Raw genomic sequence first — 21,811 nt, 5'->3', positions numbered from 1 at the left:
GACAAATGTAAATCACACCTAAGCCATGAGGCCATCTATAAAAGCAGCTCTTTTTTTTTTTTTTTTTTTTTTTTAAGGGTGGGGACGTGGGTGTGGGAAATGAGGTCTGGGTGGCACGGCTATGCTATGCATGCTGGGCAGGTAGGGGACTGTAGGAGGCCACTGCCTGGGGGGCCCAGGCCTCAGTGGGAGGGACCACATGGGGTGGAGCGGGGAGGAAGAAGGGACAGAAACAAAGCTTCTCTTCCCAGGAGCTGTGTTTGGGGCCAGGCCCAGTCAGGCCCTGGTCAGGTCCCGGTCAGGGTGAAGGCCAAGGAACCCCCACTGGTTGGCGAGTTCCAGGGGCAACTAGGGATTCAGCTTCGTCAAAAGCAGCTGTTGAATCAGGCCAGTGACTTACCTGTTTGGCGAAGTCTCCAAGGTGCAGCGGGTGGCCGGACGCCTCCCTGGGACAGCGGTGGGACCTGTTCTCACTGTGTTGGTCAGGCTGGAAGCCCCATGACTCCTAGCTGCCCTGCTGCCCTTTTAGAAAAGGATTAAATGATAAAACTGATACTCGTTATAGAAAAAAATTAAGTATAAAAAATAAAATGAAGAACAATCCATAAGCCTGTCCCAAGAGATAACTGTCATTATCTTTTGGACATTCTCCTTCATCCACAGCAGGTGACAGGGTCAGGCGCGGCCTGCTGAGGTAACACACAGGCCGCAGTGACCCCCAGACTGAGGCCCTGCCCGGCCCCCCTTCCTCTTCGTCATGTCCTGCGTTTTGGACAATGCAGGCAATGGAGACTGGAATCCTTCGATTCTCGTCACGAAGCACGAAGCTGGGTGTCGCTTTAAGTTAGTCTTTATTGGAACAAGCACCAGCCCGTTTTGAAACCATCACCAGAACTGTGTGTTGACTGCTACTGAATGCTTCCTGAACGCTGAGCATTTTCTTAGTTGCCCACTTACATTTTTAAAAGCATGGGAACCATGGGGCATTCCTGTGTTGCCTGTTTTGTAGGTTTTGTCACTCACGTCCTTTAAAAAACTTCCAAGGAAGAAAGAAAGGAGAGTTCACCAGGGCCAACATTCGCAGCATTATTCAGTGAAGACTTAGGGAGCGTGTAGGAGCAACAGACCGTTGATCACAGGCCCTTGGGGACACATCAGTGCTCACCTCACCCAATCATTTAGAATCATTCATTTTGCTCTGTACTCTGAACATGGGGGTTTTGCTTCCCTGGAGGGGGGACTGGGGCTAGGAGATAGATGCTTGGGGCCATCGACCCCACTCGACAGCCGGCGGGAGCTCTGGGCAGCGGCCCACCCCCGAGGCCACGTTCACGCTGCCTGTTGGGCCCTGGGTCTGGGCGGCTTCTGAACACCCAGAGTGAGCGTGTGGTGATGTTTCTCTCCCCAGAACTGTGTGAACAAGCAGCAGCTCCTCACGGCCATCCGCCAGCTGCAGCAGCTGCTCAAGACCCAGGAGACGCGCTTCGCCGAGGGCGTCCGCAGCGTGAGGAGCCGGCTGGCCGCGCTGCAGGGCTCCGTGAGCAGAGTGGGCCCAGATGCACCCCCAGGTGGGTCCCCACGCCCGCACCACTAGGCACAGGGCACTCAGGCCCTTCGCCTGTGGTCCCTCCCCCCTTGGTCACCCGCTTTCTTCTAGACTTTGCAGTCGAGGCTTCACAGTGCTCGCGTCTGCATGCTGTCATCACAGAGTTGTCGAGAGACACCACTTTCAGAGCAGGACCTGCTTCTCTCTGCCCTGTTCCCACCCAGCTAGATGCCAAGGCTCCAGTTTGGGTTTTTGAAAAATGTAACAGACTCTTTTTAGAGCAGTGTTACGTTCACAGCAACATTGAGTGGAAAGCATGGAGATTTCCCACGTACATACCCTCCCGGACACACACAACGTCCCTGCCATTGCATCCACACCGGTGTGGCTCACCGGGTGCGTGAACAACACTGGCTGCAGTGAGCACTAGGCCTCTAGCAGCAGTCCCCATGAGAGCCAGTGGGGCGGGCGGGAGGGGCTGCTGAGTGTAGGTCCGTCTATCTCGTGACATTACAGTGGGTGTGCTCTGACAGACACAGGCTTCCTCCCGCTTATCCCAGTAATGGCTTTCACTCTGCCAAGGGCCAGATGTGGGCGGCAGGATTTCCTCCGACCTCTGCTGGGGTGATGGGGGCAGGGGCAGGGGCGGTCTTCGTGCTTTAAGGCCTGAGCCTATGGAGTATATGGCGTCATTTACTCACGGAAGACTCATTATGGAGGGTCTTCTTGGTGGTAAGACAAGAAGTTCCTAGGGAAAGCGCTGGATTTCCCTCCTTTCCAGAGGTGATAGTGTCAAACCCAGAGTCTCAACAGCAACGGCTGACTTCTGATTTCTTGACTCCTCAGGGCAGAGCTGGACCTCCAGCCAGACCTCCAATACTTTTCCAGGCACCATGGGGCCCAGTCCTGCAGGCTCTCACAGCCAGACCCCCAAGAAGCAGGCAGGGGGTCCCTTTGGCCACAGGGACCCTTTGGCCACAGATGGGGAAACTGAGTCCAAGAGAAGTGACTTAGCAGTATCAGGTCCCAGATCTAGGGATTTTTTTCCTGCTGGAGGCCCAACCCCTAGGCCCTCTTTGTGTTTATGGGGTCAGAGCAGCTTGTAACCCCTGGGAGTTTATAAGAAGAACCGACCAGAGGTCATTTGTAGAACTGGCTGCCCGTGTCAGAGGCTCTGTCTGCTAGTGCCGACAGACAGAAGAACTGTTAAATCATAAATCTCCTTAGCCCCAGATTCAGGGGCTTTCTTCCTACCTTGAACCACATAGAATGTTTTTAAGTGGCCAATTCTCCTTGTAAACAACTGCCACCTTGCATTCTGTCTCTCAGTGTGTTGGACACAGCCACGAGCAGCTGCCAGGATCCCCGCTGCAGGGCAGGGTCTGGACCTGTACCCTCACCCCAGACCAAGCTGCAGGTTGTGGGAAAATTGTCTTTTGCTGTTTTTGTTTTAAAGGGCATTTGCTGGGCGTTGGGAAGAATACTTTCTCATCCCACAGAAGCCTCAGCCTTCCTTTTTCTGTCTTAAGTAGCTCCCTCTGTTTCCCAGCCTTCCTTTCCTGAGACCATCACAATAGATCAGCTTTGGGACTTGTCCAGGCAGCCTCTTTCCACTCGCGAACACACATCGCCAGGGTTGCGGCCCTGCTGACCTCATTCCTTATGCATTAACCTCATTGTGGAAGGTGGCCTGTGCTCACTGGGAGGGGCTCGTGGTGAGGAACCAGCTCCGGAGCATGCTGTCCATGGGGTACACCGTCCATGGGACACCCTGTCCACCAGGCACGTCGTCCGTGGGGCACACCATCCACCAGACAGAGGTCTTGGGCTCCCATTTGGGAAATGACTGCAAACTGATTTTTAATTGATCCGTGTCCATTCATTATTTCCACTAACATTTATTGAGCACCCACTATGTGCAGGTATGATTTACCTGTGAGTTTCCCCATCTGGTTTTTTGAGGGTTTTTAGATTTCTCACCCCAAGGAGACCCCACTCCTTTCCCCCTTGACGGTGGTCCCTTGACATTCCTCAGACCTGCCAGGCATGCTGGCACTGGCTTGTCCCCTCTGTCCTCCCCGACTCTGCATGGTTATGCCTCCATCGTCTTCAATTCTTGACTCCAGGGAGAGCTCCCCTGACCTACACATGCACGGCTGCACCCCTCGCTGTGCCCCCAGCACTACCCGCTACTCTATTTGCTATGGACACTCTCATCTCTTATCTCACTCTGCCACCTGCTCATGGGTCACGGTCATCGACTGACTGCCCTGCCAGAAGACCCTGAGAGCTGGGTCTTGGTCATTAGTGCAGTGCCTGGCACACAGTAAGAACACAATCGATGGTTTGCCATTCATTCCTGTGTTTGAGGATTACTGACTGGGTGCTCACCGGGGCCAGTGCTGGCTGGGCCAGGCATACAGCAGGGACCAGGCCAGGCCTGGAAACAAACAAGACGCCCCCAGTGGCCACCACTCTAGGAAGGAAGCAAAAGGACTCACAGGTGCCCCAGGAAGTTTCAGTGAATCCTGGTGGTAGAGACCTGTCTGGGAGGGGGTGGCATTGCTGTGGAGACGCACGTCAGTGAGGAGGAGCCAGAGCTGGGGCACTCTGTGGAGAGAACATTCCAGCAGAGGGAGGAGCAGACGCCAGGCCTGGGGTGGGGCTAAGAGCTCCGAGGGGACAGAAGGGTGGGCGGCCAGTGCAGCTGTGGAAGTCCCGCCCCAACCTTCCCCTGCAGTGGCCTCGCACAGCACTCAGCCTCTCGTCATTCACTGAGCAGGCAGCTGTCACCTGGGGCCAAGCAGGCAGCTGTCACTCATGGCCAAGCGTGCTATGAGGACACAGTGAGACCCAGCATTTAAAATGGTGCAGCCCGATGCATAGCCTGGAGGAGGCACTCAGCAGAGGCCTGAAGACTGGAGGCCTGGTGATTGACAGTGCTGTCTGAGGGCTGTGGTTGTCCGTTTTCTCCCTGCAGTGACCTGTCCTGCTCTGAAGGCCCCTCCGGACGGCAGGAAGTTCGGAAGCAAGTACTTAGTGGACCATGAAGTCCACTTCACCTGTAACCCCGGGTTCCAGCTGGTTGGGCCCAGCAGCGTGGTGTGTCTCCACAACGGCACGTGGACGGGGGCAGAACCCCACTGCACAGGTTGGTCCCCCCTCCACCCCCACTGTACCTGTCACAGCCCAACAGGGTACTGCTGGGAACAAAGAGCCATTCCTGAGACACTTTCTGCCCCATTTCTCCACCATTCCCCAACTGCAGACCTGAGGCACAGGTGAAGCAACTTGTCCAAAGCCACACAGCGGAGGACAGGCTGAGCTGACTCACACTCAGATACTCTGGCCCCAGAGTCTGGTCCTCAATAGTCACTCTGCTCTCCCTGACGGTGGGGGCAGGGATGTGCGGGAGGCACTGCATGGACATGTGCCCCGTGGCTGCTCCCTTCCAGGGCGGCAGTTTGTTTGCGAGGCTGTTGGTGACTTGCGGGGTCCAGGACATTCCTCAGGTGTCCCTTGTGTCTGTTTAGGGACTTGGTGTGGACAGACCCCAGGAAAGACCACTGGGTGAGACGAGGCATGACAAGCTTGTCTTCTGTCTGCGCTGGGCTTGAAAACACTACTTTCTCGCTGTCAAGGAAAAGCAGACTTGGCACGCATCACGTGTTGGCTTTTCGAAAACATAACATCACAACTTCAGACACACCAGTCATTTACAGGACAGGGCTCATGGACATCTGCTAGGCACAGGGTCCATGATTTCAGCCCAAGAGTAGACAGGGAAATGCAGATATTACATAAATAAGTAGGTTTTGAAGAGCGGCAGAGAGAAGACTTTGAATGCATACATAACTTGAAAACATACAGGAACGTCTGTCCAGACGAGCGTGGGTAGACTTAAAAAGCACGGGACAACCAGCCCCTCTCATGGGTCCAGACTTCATTTCCCATTTCCCGGGAACAACACAGTTTGAAGGGTAGTTACAGGTGCCAGGTCTCAGACCAGCAGGGAACAGAAGCCATGTGACATGTAGACACACCAGGGGACTTACTGCTATCTGTATTCACCCTGCACCCTGGAAGAGCTCCATCATCTCATACGGATACCAGAAAAGAAAAGGTTTCTCCTTGTGATGGGAACCCAAAGGACACACTGTCCTAACTGCTTCCCCGAACGTCCATGCTGACGGCAGTTGGATCACTGTGGGTCACCCCCAGGGCTCACTTACATCCCAGGTTTGTGCTGTTGTCTCCAGAGCCTTGGCCACACTCAGGTGACATTTTTTGTTGCTTGGGCAGGACAGCGGTATAGCCTTCTGGCAGGCAGTCCCCGCGGTCGTTCTCTGTCTCGTCATGCTGCGCCCTGGTGACATCACCGCGGTCTGCACCAGAGCTCTCTGTGGTCGGTTTCTCCAGAGGAACCCAGGGGCAATGCCCTGAGTTCTCACACTTCACAAAGTGTGCAGCTTTAGCACTGGGTCTCATTGCGATTGTACATACGAGGTGTGATCACAAAATACAGTGCATGTTTACATTTTTTAAATGTATTACAGTAAAAGACACATTGCTATCAATCCCCTCAGAATACTCCCCCTTGCTTCCAACACGTTCTTGCCACTTTCTGAAGCAGTTCTGGAAGTCCTCTTTCCTGAGTATCTTTAGTTGCGTTGTCGTGGCTGCCTCGGTGTCCTGAATTGATTAAAAACGTTTACCTTTCATGGTCATTTTGACTTCAGAGAAGAGCCAGAAGTCGCACGGTGCCAGATCCAGGGTGAATAAGGTGGGTGAGGACACACCGTAATGTTTTTATTTGACAGAAATTACCATATACCAGAAGCGATGTGTGACACGGGGCATCGTCATGATGGAGGATGAAGTAAAAACACTCATGAAAGAGGACTTCCAGAACTGCTTCAGAAAGTGGCAAAAATGATGGGATAAGTGTATTCAAAGCAAGGAGGAGCATTTTGAGGGGGATTAATAGCAATATGTCTTTTAATGGAATAATTTTTTTTAAATTTAAACATTCACCATATTTTTTGATCACACCTCTGAAAATTCCTCTCTCACATTTCTTTCCTTGAATGTCTTAAATGCATTCTCCCATACCTTCCATTTTAATAGGTGCTCTTACTGCCACTAGGAGTATCTTGGTCATTTGTCTGGATGATGCCCAAAGGATTTCTTTTCCTTTAAAATCTAATCATTTGGTTAGGCTTTGTGTCAGCACCGGCCTCCTGGGGCCCGTCTTAGGTGTGGGCTCATTTGTTCGACAGGAAGCTTCCATGTCTGGAGCAGTCTGGTCCCTAGGAACTCTCAGAACATTCCAGGACAAGGCCCAATATTGGAGACACTACAGGAGGAGAATCCATATTGAGCCCCAAAAGGAAAATTGGTAGAAATGGCAGAGAAATGGGGGCATTAGAAGGGGGCTGAGCTGAGCCACATTGAAAACAACAGAACTGGGAGACTGGGGGCCTGGTGTTAGAAAAGCTGTGTGGAAAAGCCATGTCCCCTGGGTTTGAGTAACAGAGAGCCCTGGACGCACTATTGTGAAAAACAGAATAAAGTCTACAGACGATGAAGAAGTGCCAGCGAGACCTGCCCATCAAACACGTGGAAGCTGTAAATATTTCCAAGCCATTTGCAAGAAATATTTAAAATGTGAAAGCTACGAAGGACGGCATAAATTAAACTTAGAAAACCTCAGAAACAAGGTGGTTGGAGAAACGGAAGTGTGAAACGAGATGACAGGACTCAAGAAAGAATTGGAAAGAAAAGGACAAGGAATAAGAACACACATGTGAAACGCTGAGTTCGGCTGGAGGGGACAGTAGGGTCACCGTGCTTCCTGCTTGCCAACCCCCCACCGCCTCTCCAGGGCGCTCTTTACAACTCTAAAGTCACCATGCACTTAATTAACTAAGTGCCACTGTTCGGGACAGACACGATGTGATGAAAAGTATACTTCCATCAGGACACAGAGGGGTGCCAGCACAGGGCACCGGGCCACCGCATGCCTCTGACAGCCCATCAAGATAAGGAAGAAAGCGTCTGTGTGGAGCCTGTAAAGAAACGAAAACCCTGGGCCACGAGATCCAGGAGGGAGAAGGCGCCCAGGGGCCTGGGGCACAACCTGCAGCCGCTCCCACGCACTGTCCAGGTGCGGCCAAGCCCAGTGCCTTCAGCTGGGGGCCTGCGGGGGCCAGACTGAAAGATACCAGTGTCCGCATCCGGGCTCAGTGCCCACCTCACGGCCCTGTGGTCGGCCCGTGAGGAATGATGGGGCTGGACTGCAGGCGCAAACGGGAACTCCAAGCCCTGTGGCTCTGTGTGCCCTGGTTCCAGACACATTCCTGGAAGCCAGTCGGCTGAAAACAGAGTGAATGGGGGGTGCAGCCAGGCTGAGGTTACTGGCAAGTTGACGGGCTCCTCCCAGGGCAGGCAGCATCTGCGTGGTCTGTGTCCTCCCACAAGGAATGCAGACCACAGTCTAACATGACACCGCAGTCACGAGGAGGCTGAAGGGAGGGGTCCCTGCCAACCCGCCCACGCAAGGCTGCTGTTCTCATGAGGAGCAGGGACCTTTCCTTCCTGTCAGTGGGCACAGCAGGAAAGGACACGGGCCCGACTCGTTCCCAGGAGGCTGTGGTCAGCTGGGTGAACCCCAGACCTGCTCCCCGGGGCCTGAGCTCTGCCACTACAACTGGGCTTGCAGAATTCACGCACATGGGTGGGGGGTTCAGTATCATCTTTTCCTAATTAGGAAACTTATAAATGTTCACTATGGGAAAATGGAAGAGGACAAAAAAGCATAAATAAGCAAAGAAAAATTATCACACAGAAAAACCTGCTGAACTTGTAAATATGTATCTCTCTATAGCAGTTCCACAGGACTGTTGTTTGCATGGAAGGGACAGTCCCCTTTTCCAACCTCGAGGACAGGCCATGGTCAGGACTCCCTGGTCGCACAGGACCTGGCAGCAGAGGAGGGGTTCTGGGCGGGACAGAAAGGAAATGCATTTCCCCATCTCTGCATGTCCTCACGGCCACTTTCCCTCCCTCTTACTAAACCCTGAACGGAGCCCTTCAAAGGGGTTCCCCGTGGGTGCTGGCAGAGACAGGTAGAGTTGGGGGGCAATTCTGCCTGGGTGCTGGCACACAAGGTAGGTGCTGGGCGACTCCAGCTGGCAGAGCTCCAGGTGGGCCGTGCACCTGGCCTGCCAAGTGGAGGATGGCTGCCCAGCCCTTGTGGTGGGGGCAGTGGGAAGGGCAGGTGGTGGGGGTGCTGGAGTAAGACTGTGATGAACAAAGTGCACCCACTTTTGTGTTTTGTTTGTGTTGGAATCAGAACTCACACACTTGTGTCTGAAAAGTATTTATTTTCCTAGACATCAGCGAGTGCTCCAGCCAGCTCTGTCAGAATGGTGGGACATGTGTAGAAGGAGTCAACCAGTACAAATGCATTTGTCCCCCAGGAAGGACTGGGAACCGCTGTCAGCAGCAGGCCCAGACTGGTATGTAGCTGTGTGGGGCTGGGCAAGGACGTCCCGCTGCTGAGCGAGGGTGACCTGGTCACGGGCCACCAGAGAGTGGGTTCTTCCTCTCTGTGTCACACCCATCGATCCCTCTGGTTCCCTGAGGTGGTTACTGGGGAAGGAGTTTAGCTTTTTTGTATAACCAAGGTTTTGACCCTTCTCATGGAAGAAAGTTCACGTGGAAGGACTGACTGGCAACTTGAAAAGTCCCAGGACAGGGGGATGGCCCTGGGACCTTCCCTGGCTGCCACCTTCCCACGGTCATTTCCACTGCAGATCAGCAGGGCACCTCCTGTAAATGTTCCAGCCACACCCCACACACCCACACTTACTGATAGAGGCCAAGTGTCTTTAGTGCTGGGTGACCAACCATCTGACAGGGGGTGAGGTCATCCACATGGAGTCCCACTGTAGCTGCAGCCAGAAGGTCTGGAAGGCACACGGTGACAGTTGGGCAGATGGCCAGAAAATCCAATGGGAAATGTAGGGCGTGGCTGGGGATTCCCACACCATGAGGCAACCAAAATGTGTTCTACAAAAAGGTTAGATCCTAAAGACGTCCCACGGCTTTGCCAGAAAAGCCTGGAGGGTCCTGTGTGATCTGGGCATGGCGTCAGCGTGGGCAGGAGAAACGGGTGACAGGCACAGGGTCTGGAGAGGAGGGGCTTTGCCAATGCTGATGTTCTTGCCCTGGACCCAGCCCAAGGTCACTTGTAAGCGTTGCCCGCAGAGGTTTGCTGCTTGATGTGCCTTAATTCCGTTCAGCCGAGTCAACCTACTGGGAGCTTCCTCAGGATCAGGCTGCCCTCCCAGGAGCCCAGAGGCCCTTCCAGCTCCTGTTCTGGGGCTCCTCTCTGTGTAGAGGCCAAAGGCAGGCTCTTCTTGGCAGCCCCACTGCCTCTCCTACTCACAAACAAGGCGGGGAAAAGAAATAGACCGCCTTTCATCCCAAGTGTGCTGCCTGGACACTGATGGCTGCTGCTGTCAGGACCTCCAGCCGGGCATTTGATGTATGAAGTATCCCGGTGGAAGGGGAGGAAGGGGTGGCAGGTGCATCAGAAGCTGGCTCCTGCCTGCACAGCGTCCACGGCTGCCCAGCAGACGCTCACCTCCTGTGCACCTGCTCCCTCAGCCTGGAGCCTTCCCAGCTCTGCCTGGGTCTTTCCGGCTCCGGCCAGGAGCCTGTCTCCCAATCCTTTTCTTTTTATCTATTCACTTTTTTTTGTCTATTGTGGTGAAATGTACATAACCGAAAACATACTGTGGTAAGTGTTCAGCGGCATTAAGTACATTCACCGTGTTGGGCACCCACCTCCAGAACTTTTTTCATCCTGCAAACTGCAACTCTGTGCAGGTGAGCAAGAGCGCCCCACTCTCCCCTCCCGTTGACAACCCTCTGCCTCTCTGTCTAAATAGTCTCCTCTAAGGACCTCATATAAATGGAGTCACACAGTGTGTCCTCTGTGTGTCCACTTGCTTTTATCCCCATTTCTCTACAATCTCCCCCAAACCTATGAGAGCTCTACTCCCTTTGAAAACGTTCAAAAACTGATTCTTTCTGGTTAGAAAAATTGATTTCTGTTCTTTCTTAAAAAACAAACAGAAAGCTGAGACACTTTAGAAGAGCACAAAGAATACAGCAAAGACCTACCCCCTCCCAAAGTGGTGTTTTGAACCGCAGTGACGCTGTTAGCCCTGGGTGTGTATGAAGCCTTTCTGAGTGGGGTCGCAGGTTTCGCGTCCCTGTGGCCATCCGTGCAGCGCGTGTGCACAGCTTCGTGCGGTGCTATGCTCCGTGCGCCGGGTCCCCGCGCCCTTCGCGGGGATTTTGCTGTCACCGTCCCTCCTTCCCTGCCTGCAGAGTGAGTTCTGAGGGCCCCTCGCGATATCCGGCTGGCGGGGGTGGGGACAGGGACGGTACTAACTCGTCTTGTCCCCGCAGCCACCCCGGAGCGCGTGGTGAGCGACCCCGCCTTCAGCCGCGCGCCCCGCTGCGCGCAGGTGGAGAGGACCCGGCAGTGCAGCTGTGAGGCCGGCTTCCAGCTGAGCGGTGTGGCTGGCGACAGCGTCTGTCAGGGTAGGTGGGCTGCCCGCGGGGAGGGGGCACAGGGGCGGGGAGGTGGGGGAAAAGGCTCCCACAGGCGAGAGGGTACACCATGGGGACAGAGGGAAGGGGCTTTCACCCACCAGGGGAGGGAGCGGCATGGGGGAGGGACACAGCAGGAGAAAGGGTTCCCACAGCTGCCCAGCCAGCACCCGGGGCACAGCAGGGGGTGCAGGCCCGTGCTAACCTATTGGCTAAGACAGAGCTAACATGCAGACATGAGCCAGGCGCATGAGAAGGCAGCCAGGGTGGCCCAGGCTTGCTGGAGTCAGAAGCTGGTGGGCCTCCACCCGAGCCCTGCACACTGGTCTGGAAGACCCTTGAGACCCGTGTCCCTCCACCTGGGCTGGAATCACCGGGTGGGGAGTGAGAATGGGGGCCTCTGCTGGTACACAGGTGGAGGTGGGCAGGCACCTGGGGCTCAACCCTGTCCCCTCCCGGCTTAGCTTAGTGGGTAGACAGGGCCACTTCTGCTAACCCTCCTGGTCACCAAAGCTCTTTTTGAAAACAACTCAGACTGGTGGTTCAAACCCAAGAATTGGTCAGGTGGTGCCAACAGCCTCCTTTTACAGCAGCAGAAATGAGACCTTCTTACTCCATTCCCAGAGAGGGAGCCATGAGCCAGACCGGGGAGCTGGGCTGCCCGGGGGCCTGCTTGGCCAGGCTCTGCGAGGTCTCCCCTTAGTTCTCAGCCTTAAACAGACGGACAAGCCACGCAGACTGCGTCGGCAGCTCCCTCACTCATCCCTTGTGCCCTCTAGACCCTCGGCTCAGTAGAAAGGGGGGCAGGCCTGCCCCTCTCCCCATGCTCTGCTGGGGATGGGGCTCACCGCATGGGTCCCAGAGTCATGCCAGGCACTTCTGTCCCCAGATGTGAATGAGTGTGAACTCTATGGGCAGGAGGCACGCCCCCGGCTCTGCATGCACGCCTGTGTGAACACACCTGGTTCCTACCGCTGTGCTTGCCCCAGTGGGTACCGGACCCTGCCGGATGGGAAAAGCTGCGAGGGTGAGTGAGCCTGCTGCAGAGGCAGGTGCTCCGGGCTGGAGGGCTGCTCTCCACACCTGCTCACTTGCTGCTCTTGTGACATGCCAGGACCTCAAAATGGGAGTGTGGTGGATTTTAGGGGAGCCAAAGTCTCAGATATGTTCAATCTTTTAAAACCTACCAACAAAAGAACCTCTCAAATCAGGTTACATCGTCACCGACATAAATAGGAATGCAAGTTGCGTAACCATCCTGGCAGTCTCTGCCAACCTTACGTGAGTCACTGTTTTCAAGCCCAGGTCATGTCCTCCCACTCAGCAAAGCCACCAACCCCAGGGCTGGACCCAAAGGCAGAGCAGCCCGATGGTGCCTAGGTCCTGCAGTCTGGAGGAGACATGAGGTACTGGCACAGTGCAGGCCTGCATCTATGGCTGAAAGGGAAGCACCTTACAGGCACTTAGGTCCTAGTGGGATCACCCCAGTCTCAGCCCTGGAGGCTTGATGCTGCAGTGGGTCTCTGGGGGGAAACTGGGTCTGCTAACACAGCCTGCCTCATACTAGAGAAGGGACAGACCTGTGTCCCCCAGGTGTACTCACCCATGGAGACAGGACACAGAAAAGAGCCCAACTAAGTCCCAGACAATGGCTCTGAACTGCTGGGCGAGAAGGAGGAGGAGGAGAGAGAAGAGGGCTCCTCCACAGGCTGTGGGAATGTGAGAGGAGGCAGCTCCCCAGGGATATTCTACTGGGGTTCACAGTTCTGGGCAAATCAGGATTGGAGTATGAGAAAGCATCCAGGTAGCCATTATTGGTATATCCATCCATCCATCCGTCCATCTCCCCATCCATCCACCATCCATCCATCCACCTGCCCCACAAGTGTTCATGAAGGCCACTCAGGATTGTGTGGGGTTGGGAAGAAACACAAGGAAGTCACATGAAGAGAGCAGAGAACTCATACAAAGAACCGTGGGGCCATCTGCATTGGGCATGGGATGAGGCTGTAAAAGAAGCTTTGGATGATTTAATCACAAAGGGAGCGTTAACAGCCTTGGAGGGGAGCCTGCAGGACCCCTGCGCTGAGGAGGCAGGTCTGAGGGCAGCGCTGTGGCAGCACAGTTCTTAGAGCTCCCGCCCCATGTAAACTGTAGCGGGAGGGGCATCCCCAGGGGGGTGCAGTGGCACTTCTGAGGACCTGGCTTCCAGAGGGTAAGACACCGGGCTTCCTGCCCTGAGAATGAGAGTGGGTGGGACACTCGTCACATGTGGAGCATCACCTTCCAGGGACCCAGGGGCCCTGTGAGTGACGGAGGGGATGTCGGGGCCCTTCTCCTTCACGGGTGACTGTATTTCAGATGTCGACGAGTGTGTGAGCCCTCAGCACCTGTGTCCCCGGGGGACCACGTGTGTCAACACCGGGGGGAGCTTCCAGTGCGTCAGTCCCGCGTGCCCAGAGGCCAGTGGCAACGTGAGCTACGTGAAGACGTCCCCCTTGTGAGTACCCCAGGGTTCTTGGAGAAGATCCAGTGTGTCCCAGGGAAGATGAGAGGCGGGGTCTGGGGTCTGGCTCCTCTGAGCTCCCTTTAGTGGAGACGGTAGCTCGGGAGCTCTGCGCAGTCAGACGTCATTTCCCAGGCTGCCTGCTGACACGGAGGATGATGAGACTGTGGCCACCCCCGTGTGGCACTTCAGGGAAGGAGACCTGGGGTGACGTGCCCGGGCAAGTGTGTATCCCACCTATTTGGGAGCGATTGCCTCGGCGCTCACTCAGCCCATCACACACCTTGCTCACAGGCTGGCCCCTGGCTCTTCCGCTGCCGCTAGAAAGTTTGGCCTCTAGGAACCTCAGCCCTTAATCGAGCTTTCTCTTTTCAGAAAGTGGGGGCAGGCCTTTCAGGGAGAATAACTACAACTAGGACAAAGTGCGTGCATTTCCTTCTGGAAAAGAGATCACAGCAGCGGTAGCATTTTCTTTAGAATGAATCGACTTCACATGCTTAGGTACCTGAAATGCTTGGGGCTGCAGCAGGTTAGAAGCAGAGAGAAAGGCAGTGGCTGAAGAGCAGCAGCTATTAGTGAGAGTGAAGACCTCAGGACAGTGAGCAAGGGACAGAGGGACCTGCAGGTCATAGCCGTGGGGACATCCCTGACGGACCTGCATTAATTACCACGATGACGTGACTCACCAGATCGGCTTAAGGGCCTCTGTGTTGAGGTGGGAAATATCAGAAGTCCTTGCTCCTACCTTGGCCCCAGACGGTTGAGGCAGACAGGGTTTCCTGCTTCAGGAATGAATAATCCTGGGTGTTCGTGAAGTTCAGCACGTGTGGAGCACATATTCCAGGAGGTTGTCAGCTACCTGCTGGGATCCCAGTCACCGAGGGAGGTCTCAGCACGCGTACAGGGGTGCCTGGTCTGAATAACCGACATCACCGTTGCTATTTAATGTCCCCTGGCTTTATTTTTCTGTAAAAGCTATAGTAACAGCATACACACGTACACGTGCACACAGGCACACACACATTCATGCACACACGGGCACACGTGCACAGGTGGGTTAGGGGAGCACCTCTTCCCTGGCCACCCGGATGCCAGAGGCACCCACTTGCTTGTAGCTCCTAGCACCTGTGGCAAGGGACCCCTGGCTGGGAAGGGACACTCAAGGTCACTTCGGTGGCCTCTGCAAGAGGGCAGGCAGGGGACAAGCCAGGTCAGGACAGCCCCTCCACATCTCCCCAAGGCTGACCGCCTACATCTCACCTCTCTGCTCCAGCCAGTGTGAGCGGAACCCCTGCCCCATGGACAGCAGACCCTGCCGCCTCCTGCCCAAGACCATCTCCTTCCACTACCTGTCTCTGCCCTCCAACCTGACCACGCCCATCGCACTCTTCCGAGTGGCTACAGCCTCAGCGCCGGGCAGACCCGGACCCAACAGCCTGAGGTTCGGCATCGTGGGTGGGAATGGCCGGGGCCACTTTGTAATGCAGCGCGCAGACCGCCAGACGGGGGAGTTGATCCTGGTCCAGACCCTGGAGGGGCCTCAGACGCTGGAGGTGGATGTTGACATGTCAGAATACCTGGACCGCTCCTTCCAGGCCAACCACTTGTCCAAGGTCACTATCTTTGTGTCCCCGTACGACTTCTAAGGGTGCAGGGGGCACAGGACGTGCAGCTCTGGGCTTAGGTCTCTTCCTGGAAGGCTCAGCTGTGGGTGCTCACTGCAACAGCCATGTGCCCTCCTCGATCCCTGCCCGGGTGTCTCGGGCAGTGCTGCACTGGACCCAGGACCCGCACAGAAGGGCAGCCACCAAACCCAAAGCTGCTATCACTTTGGTTTCCTGCTTTAGGGCCCTTCCCTTAGGTTACACACTAACTTTCTGAAATCTTTTACAGGGGAATGGGCAACTTTAGAAAATAAGGTGTGAATGGCGCTACGAGTGTGTGTCTGAGGACATTGTCAGCCCTCCTCATTGCCTTGGTCATGCTGAGGGTCCAGTCGTGCCCTGTATGTGTGGCATGGGGGTTGGTCCTCAGCCACGACTCAGCATGCTGTTCCTGTCTGCATCCCCTCTGTGACATGCTGTCAGCCTTCTCACCAGAGAGCCATGCAGGACCTGGGACCCCCACGTAGATTCTTCTAGTCCAAGAGACCAACATTAAAGCATAGCTTCTGCCTGAATTGCTTCCTTTTGAGAAATCACAGCTCAAAAAACACAACCTGGGATTCTAATGAAGAAATAAAGTTTATTGCTTCTCGCTGCCCACCTGGCCTGTCCCTGAACGTGAGCTGGCCACATTCATTCTAGGAGGGAACACCTGGGCCTCTTCCTGTCCAGACTGGACCTGCTGGGATACGTGACTAAGAAAGAAAACATGGGCAACTGGGATCAGTCCCCCACTGGGAATCTGGTCTGGCCCCTGGGACATTGTTAAGGCAACATCTGGCCGCAGGGAGTTTATGAAGACACTTGAACTGTCACTGATTCCGAGGCTTCTACTTCTGATGGATGAGGGGGGCAATGCTCCCCAGGGACTGGCTGGGCTGGCACGGAGGGGGCTGGGCTGGAAGAGACTGTCCAGATTAAAACTCAGAAGCTGGTGAGCTGTGAGGAGGTCTTAGTATCTAAATACACGTCAGGCTAGAAGAGGCTTCATTGCAGATGTCATTCAGACATCTTTGTTTGCCTTGGTACGAAGTGGGCAGAGGAGGTGTGTTGCTAGGTGAATGGGCAGGCCCACATCAAGATGTTTCGGGGACACTGTCCTCGTCTTATTTTGTCAGATGAAGAATGAGATGCAGTCAAGTGTTGCCTTTGACACTTTTCTCCTCCTCCCATGGGCTCAGCTGCCATGTCTCCAACAACAGGATGAGGGCCTGCAAATCTGCTTTACTGGGTTGATACAGGACTCTATTAAAACTGTGTTTCCAAATGGTGCTGTGACGAGCCACCCAGTCCCCTGTGCAGAATGTCCAGTAGGAGAGTACAGGGGCCTGTCCATGTTCCTGAAATTAAGATGTCACAGCAGGGTGCTTGTTCCTCCTTCTTGCTGGGAACAGGGGTGGCTCCCGGGGACAAGCGTCTCACCTCCAGCAGGTGAGGAGGGTAGGGGTGTGCAGAATCGGTGCCCCGCCTCACCTGGTGTGTGCCGTGGATGCTGCACAGGCCCCATCTAAAGCAGTGGCTTGCTCACCCAGAGCTGCCATCACAGCACCACACAGGAATGCTGAGGTGCTCGGGCCCCTCCTGTGGATCGTGCCTGTGGAAGCCACCAGCTCCAATGTGTGCCAGATCAGAGTAGCCGGTAATTCCAGGTATTAATGTGCACCCCTCTTCAGGAGACACGGTTTCACAGAATTTGGCAGGGGCTTTTAAAGCATTTTTATCCTGCATGTAGCAGACTCATACAGAAGGAGGGAGACTGATATAATGAGCCCGTGTTCGATCGTGGCCAATCTTGCTCCACCTCTCGTGTCACCCCACCCAGGACAACCTTGAAGGTCCTGGACATCACATCATTTCATCTGTAAGTATTTCAGCCTGTATCTCTAAACCATAAGGACTTTTAAAACCTAAATTCAATACCAAAGGCACCTATAAAAATAACAACAGTTCCTAATCCCTTCAAGCATTCAGTCATTGTTCACATTTCTGAGTGACTCATGACTTTCCGCCTGTTGGTTTGAATTAGGCCCAGGCTCTGTGATTTGCCCATATGCCTCTCAAGCCTCCTTTGACCTATAGCACTGCTTCTCACACTGCAGCCTGAGGTGGGAGGGTCTGGGGGCTTGCTAGGAGACAGACTGCTGGGCTATTTGTCCTGCAAAAATTTCTCAGCGTCTGGGTTTTCCTGAGTGCGCCTCTGTCATGTCTTTTAACATTTTTTCTGTCCTCTCTGTCTCTCATATGTCAGCAGTTATATCTGGAGATTCGATCAGGCTCCAGTTAGGTTTATTTCTGCAAGACCTCCTACAGGTACGTACTAGGTCCTCCCCGTGGGAGCCCTGGGCTCTCACCTCTCTTTTCTGAGCAGCCACTGGTGACTATGGATATAGCCATGACCCCTTCAGGGGTTGCAAGTAACATTCCAGTGTATGTGTTTCCTCGGTGCTTATTAGCTGTCGTTCTCCATAAAGAGAAACCTCTTCTCATCAATTGTTTCGTTTGCTTGGGGTCTGGTCTGTATAAGAAAGGCAGAGGAAACCCTTCGCTCTTCCCCTTTGTCAGTCTCCAGCGGGAGTCGTTTGGGTCACTGAGTACATGATGAACTCTTGGTTGGGACACACTTGATATGTATATTCCAGACCATCGCAGTCATCGCAGTTAAGTGTCACGGCTGTCTTTGGCTCCTGGGAACTGCTTCAAGGTGGCTGAGTCCCTTTGACATGACCCCTGGGGTCTTGAACAGCTTCACAGTTGTCTTTACATGTCTTTACTATGAGGTGTTTCAAGCTCATCTCATATGTTTTATGCCCCAGCCTGTGGTCGCCCATTTTTCCCTGGGATCCTTGGTTCCTGTAATCGGACCTTGGTGCGTGGGGTGCCCATCGGTCTTCTTTGCTTGTTGTTTCTTGGTTTTGGTGGGCAGAGCTTGGAAATATGTACTGTTAACTTCTGTTTGTTTGTTTCTTTAAAGAAAAAATACTACATGAGTTTGTATTAGTCCTTCCAGTTCAGTTCAGGACTGCAGGGTTCAAAGAGAGCTCATTGGTCCTGCAATGCTGTTCTTCCCTCACCTGAAAACCTCCTTCTCAGAATCCCCAGAAAGACAATGCTAACATCATTACAAAACTATCACTCAACACAGTTAAAGTTTTTCTTTTGCCGTTCTTTTTGTCTTTAGGGATTGTGCCATAGGGGACATAGTCAAATGTCTGTTTTAAAACAACCTGGGAAGTTCCTCTCTCTGCCCCAAACGTGAAGCGGGATTATGGTTATTCACTCGGTTTTGCTTACACTTTGAGAGACAGCTTTTTTCATTGTAATTTTTTTTACAATTAGGTAAATGATTTATGCGGTTCCCAAGTCAAGTCCACAAAGTGGGCTGAATTCAGAGAAGTCTGTATTTCATGCCCTTCCACCTACTGCCTTCTCCTGCCATAGACAGTCACCGTTTTGGGTTTACCCTTCTTTTTAAAAATGTGCGTCAGCCAATAGTAAATGATAGTGTACTATTTTACATGTTCCTGATCTTGCTTTCTTCCCCCTCAATGTACTGGATGTCGCTCTATAGAGCCACACGGAACGCTCTCCTATAAAATGCCCTGTTATGAGGACATACCATTGTTTATCCGACCAGTCACCCTTGATTGACACTGGGTTGTCTCCAGTCCTTTGCTATTAAAATAGTGCAGCAATGTGCATTTGTGTTTTTGTGTTTTTGCCTTTGTATCTCTGGGGTCAGTTTTTCCTCCATAAAGGTCCTACTACTTTCTCTCCCCAACAATGTGTAAGAGTCTTGTGTCTGTATCAAAGAAGGCCCAGGGCATCCCAGTCCCTCCCTGGGAAAGGCAGAGAGGCTGAATGGAGGGCTGACGTGGGCGTGGCCATCAAGAGCCACCAGGAAGAGATGAGGTAAGCCAGCTGGATTGCTGGCTCCTGAGCAAAGGGAAGGCTGCTAGGATTTTTCGGTAACTTTTAAAAATCATCTTATTTTCAAGTAACACCCCCAACACTGGCAAACAGAAAAGGAAAATAAATTGAAAACAAAATATCACCACAAAGTCACAGTAAACGATGCATTTATGGGGGTCTGAGCACGTGTCTCGGAGAGACGTGAAGTCAGACTAAATGGTTCACGTTTCACTGAGCTCAGACTACACAGGTGGAAAGGCAGACTTTTGTGACTTTGACCTTGTATGTATGAGACTCTGTCGGTGTTTATAAGCTGCATAAAAGTTCCTGAATGTTCATGTGTTCCAGGCACTGTTTTGTTACTTAGGTCACGATGGTGACCAACCTGACAGGGACCCTGACCTCATCGAGCTTACGTTCCCCCAAGTGAGAACATAATACACACATAAAAAGAAAAGCATGTGATTTCCAGGAGGGATGTGTCTACGAGAATAGAAGCACAAAAGAGGGTGGCCATACATGGTAAATGTGTGCAGGTTCACCAGCCGTGTAGCCCAGATGTGACACACACTGCCATCGTATGTGGTGACAGCTGGGTCCTGGTTCCCGGCATTTGGAACTGACTCAGAATGTCAAGTGTGCGAATGCAGTGGTGGTGTCAAGCGAAAACGGGGCTCATGTGCACAAAGGAAAAGCACCACACAGAGCAAGCTGCTGTGCTGGCTTGGAGAAAGGAACCAGGAGCCCATGGGACCTGCAGGGACAACCTAATTGTCTCTCTCTCTTTTTAAAAGAGACTTTTATTAAAATATAGCTAACATACAACATTATATTAGTTTCAAAGGTACACAATAGTTATTCAACATTTATACACCTAGAGAAGTGATCACCATAAGTCCAGCAACCATCTGACACCGTACCACTCTATCACAATATTATTGACTACATTCCCTATGCTGCGTATTTCATCAGGTGTGCAGCATACCGTATTTCCACAAAAATAAGACCTAGCCAGTCAATCAGCTCTAATACATCTTTTGGAGCAAAAATTAATATAAGACCTGGTCTTATTTTACTATAAGACTGAGTCTTTATAATATAATATAAGACCACGTCTTATATTAATTTTTGCTCCAAAAGATGCATTAGAGCTGATTGTCCAGCTAGGTCTTATTTTCAGGGACATGGTAGTAGTTAGACATTTATATAATTTAAGAAGTGATCCCCCTGACTAGTCTAGAACCCTCCTGGTATTATGCATAGTTATTACCGTATTATTGACTGTATTCCCTGTGCTTTGCATCCCCATGACTATTTTGTAACTTCCAATTTATATTTCTTAATCCCTTCACCTTTTTCTCCCTGCCCTGAACCCCCGTCCCATATATCATCCCAATAGATCTAGAAACCATCTGACACTATACAGTTATTACAATATTATTGACTATATTTCGTATGCTATACCCTGCATCCCCATGACTACTGTGTAACAACCAACTTGTACTTCTTAATCCCTTCCCCTTTTTCACCCACCCTGAACCCCCTCCCGCCTGGCACCCATCAAAATGTTCTCTGTATCTATGAGTTTGTTTCTGCTTCATTTGTTGATTTTGTTTTTTAGGTTCCATTTATAAGTGAAGTTATATATTTGTCTTCTGCTGTCTGATGTACCACACACTGCACAGTACCCTTTAGGACCATCCATGTTATCACAGATGGCAAGATTTTATTCTTTTTTATGGCTGAGTAATATTCCATTCTATATACTGTATTTTGTTGTGTATAATGTGCCCCCATGTTTTTGGTCCAAACTTTCAGGGAAAAATTCTTTCATTTTAATTTTTTAATTCAAATTTTTATTCGTTTACATTTAGGTACTTGTTTTTTGTATTATAAAGGAATTTTAGCATTTATTTTTAACATATTATGGTACAAGAAATTTTATGTAACAAATAATTACAAAACACAAGAACAGATACAAGGTATAAGAAATTTTAGGGGGCGGTCAGTTAGCCCAGTGGTTAGAGTGCAGTGCTCATAACACCAGGGTCGCCAGTTTGATTCCCACATGGGCCAGTGAGCTGCGCCCTCCACAATTAGATTGAAAACGACTTGACATGGAGCTTATGGGTCCTGGAGAAACACACTGTTCCCCAATATTCACCAATAAAAAAGAAAGAAAGAAAGAAATTTTATGTACCTGTAACAAATTTACGATATTTACCCATTATAGAAGGCCAAGAACTCTTTGTTATTGCAAGTTCATTGTAAGTTCAACAAAACTGATTATCGTATTCCAAGATATTCTTTTGCATACAGATATTTTTATTGATTTCTAGAGTTACACTTTTAACTCATAAGCATAAATAAAAGAATTAAAAATATTTATATGGATACGGAATTCGTACTACCCATGTATAGTATGCATCCTTATTTTTCCCTCACAAATTTGGGCAAAAAAGTGTGCATTATACACAGCAAAACATGGTATGTACCACCTCTTCTTTATCCATTCATCCATTCCAGGACGCACAGGTTGCCTTCATATCATGGCTATTA

The 21,811-nt window shown here is 52.1% G+C and overlaps 1 protein-coding gene across 1 annotated transcript in view; it reads left to right on the top strand.

Annotated features, from left to right (window-relative positions):
• Positions 1-20,075, top strand: part of FBLN7 (fibulin 7) — a 33,377-nt gene extending 13,302 nt beyond the window's left edge. Inside the window, exons 2-8 of the mRNA XM_033100962.1 lie at positions 1,409-1,568; positions 4,527-4,697; positions 8,941-9,066; positions 11,030-11,164; positions 12,063-12,200; positions 13,535-13,673; positions 14,953-20,075. Coding sequence (XP_032956853.1) covers positions 1,409-1,568; positions 4,527-4,697; positions 8,941-9,066; positions 11,030-11,164; positions 12,063-12,200; positions 13,535-13,673; positions 14,953-15,325 — 1,242 coding nt within the window. The 3' untranslated portion in view covers positions 15,326-20,075. The remainder of the gene's footprint in view (positions 1-1,408; positions 1,569-4,526; positions 4,698-8,940; positions 9,067-11,029; positions 11,165-12,062; positions 12,201-13,534; positions 13,674-14,952) is intronic.
• The last annotated feature ends 1,736 nt before the right edge of the window (positions 20,076-21,811 follow it).

This window comes from Rhinolophus ferrumequinum (genome assembly GCF_004115265.2).
Source record: "Rhinolophus ferrumequinum isolate MPI-CBG mRhiFer1 chromosome 13 unlocalized genomic scaffold, mRhiFer1_v1.p Super_scaffold_3, whole genome shotgun sequence".
NCBI classification, from domain to species: Eukaryota; Metazoa; Chordata; class Mammalia; order Chiroptera; family Rhinolophidae; genus Rhinolophus; species Rhinolophus ferrumequinum.
The sequence above is the reverse complement of the archived record's forward strand: the minus strand, read 5'-3'. Positions and strand labels throughout refer to the sequence as shown.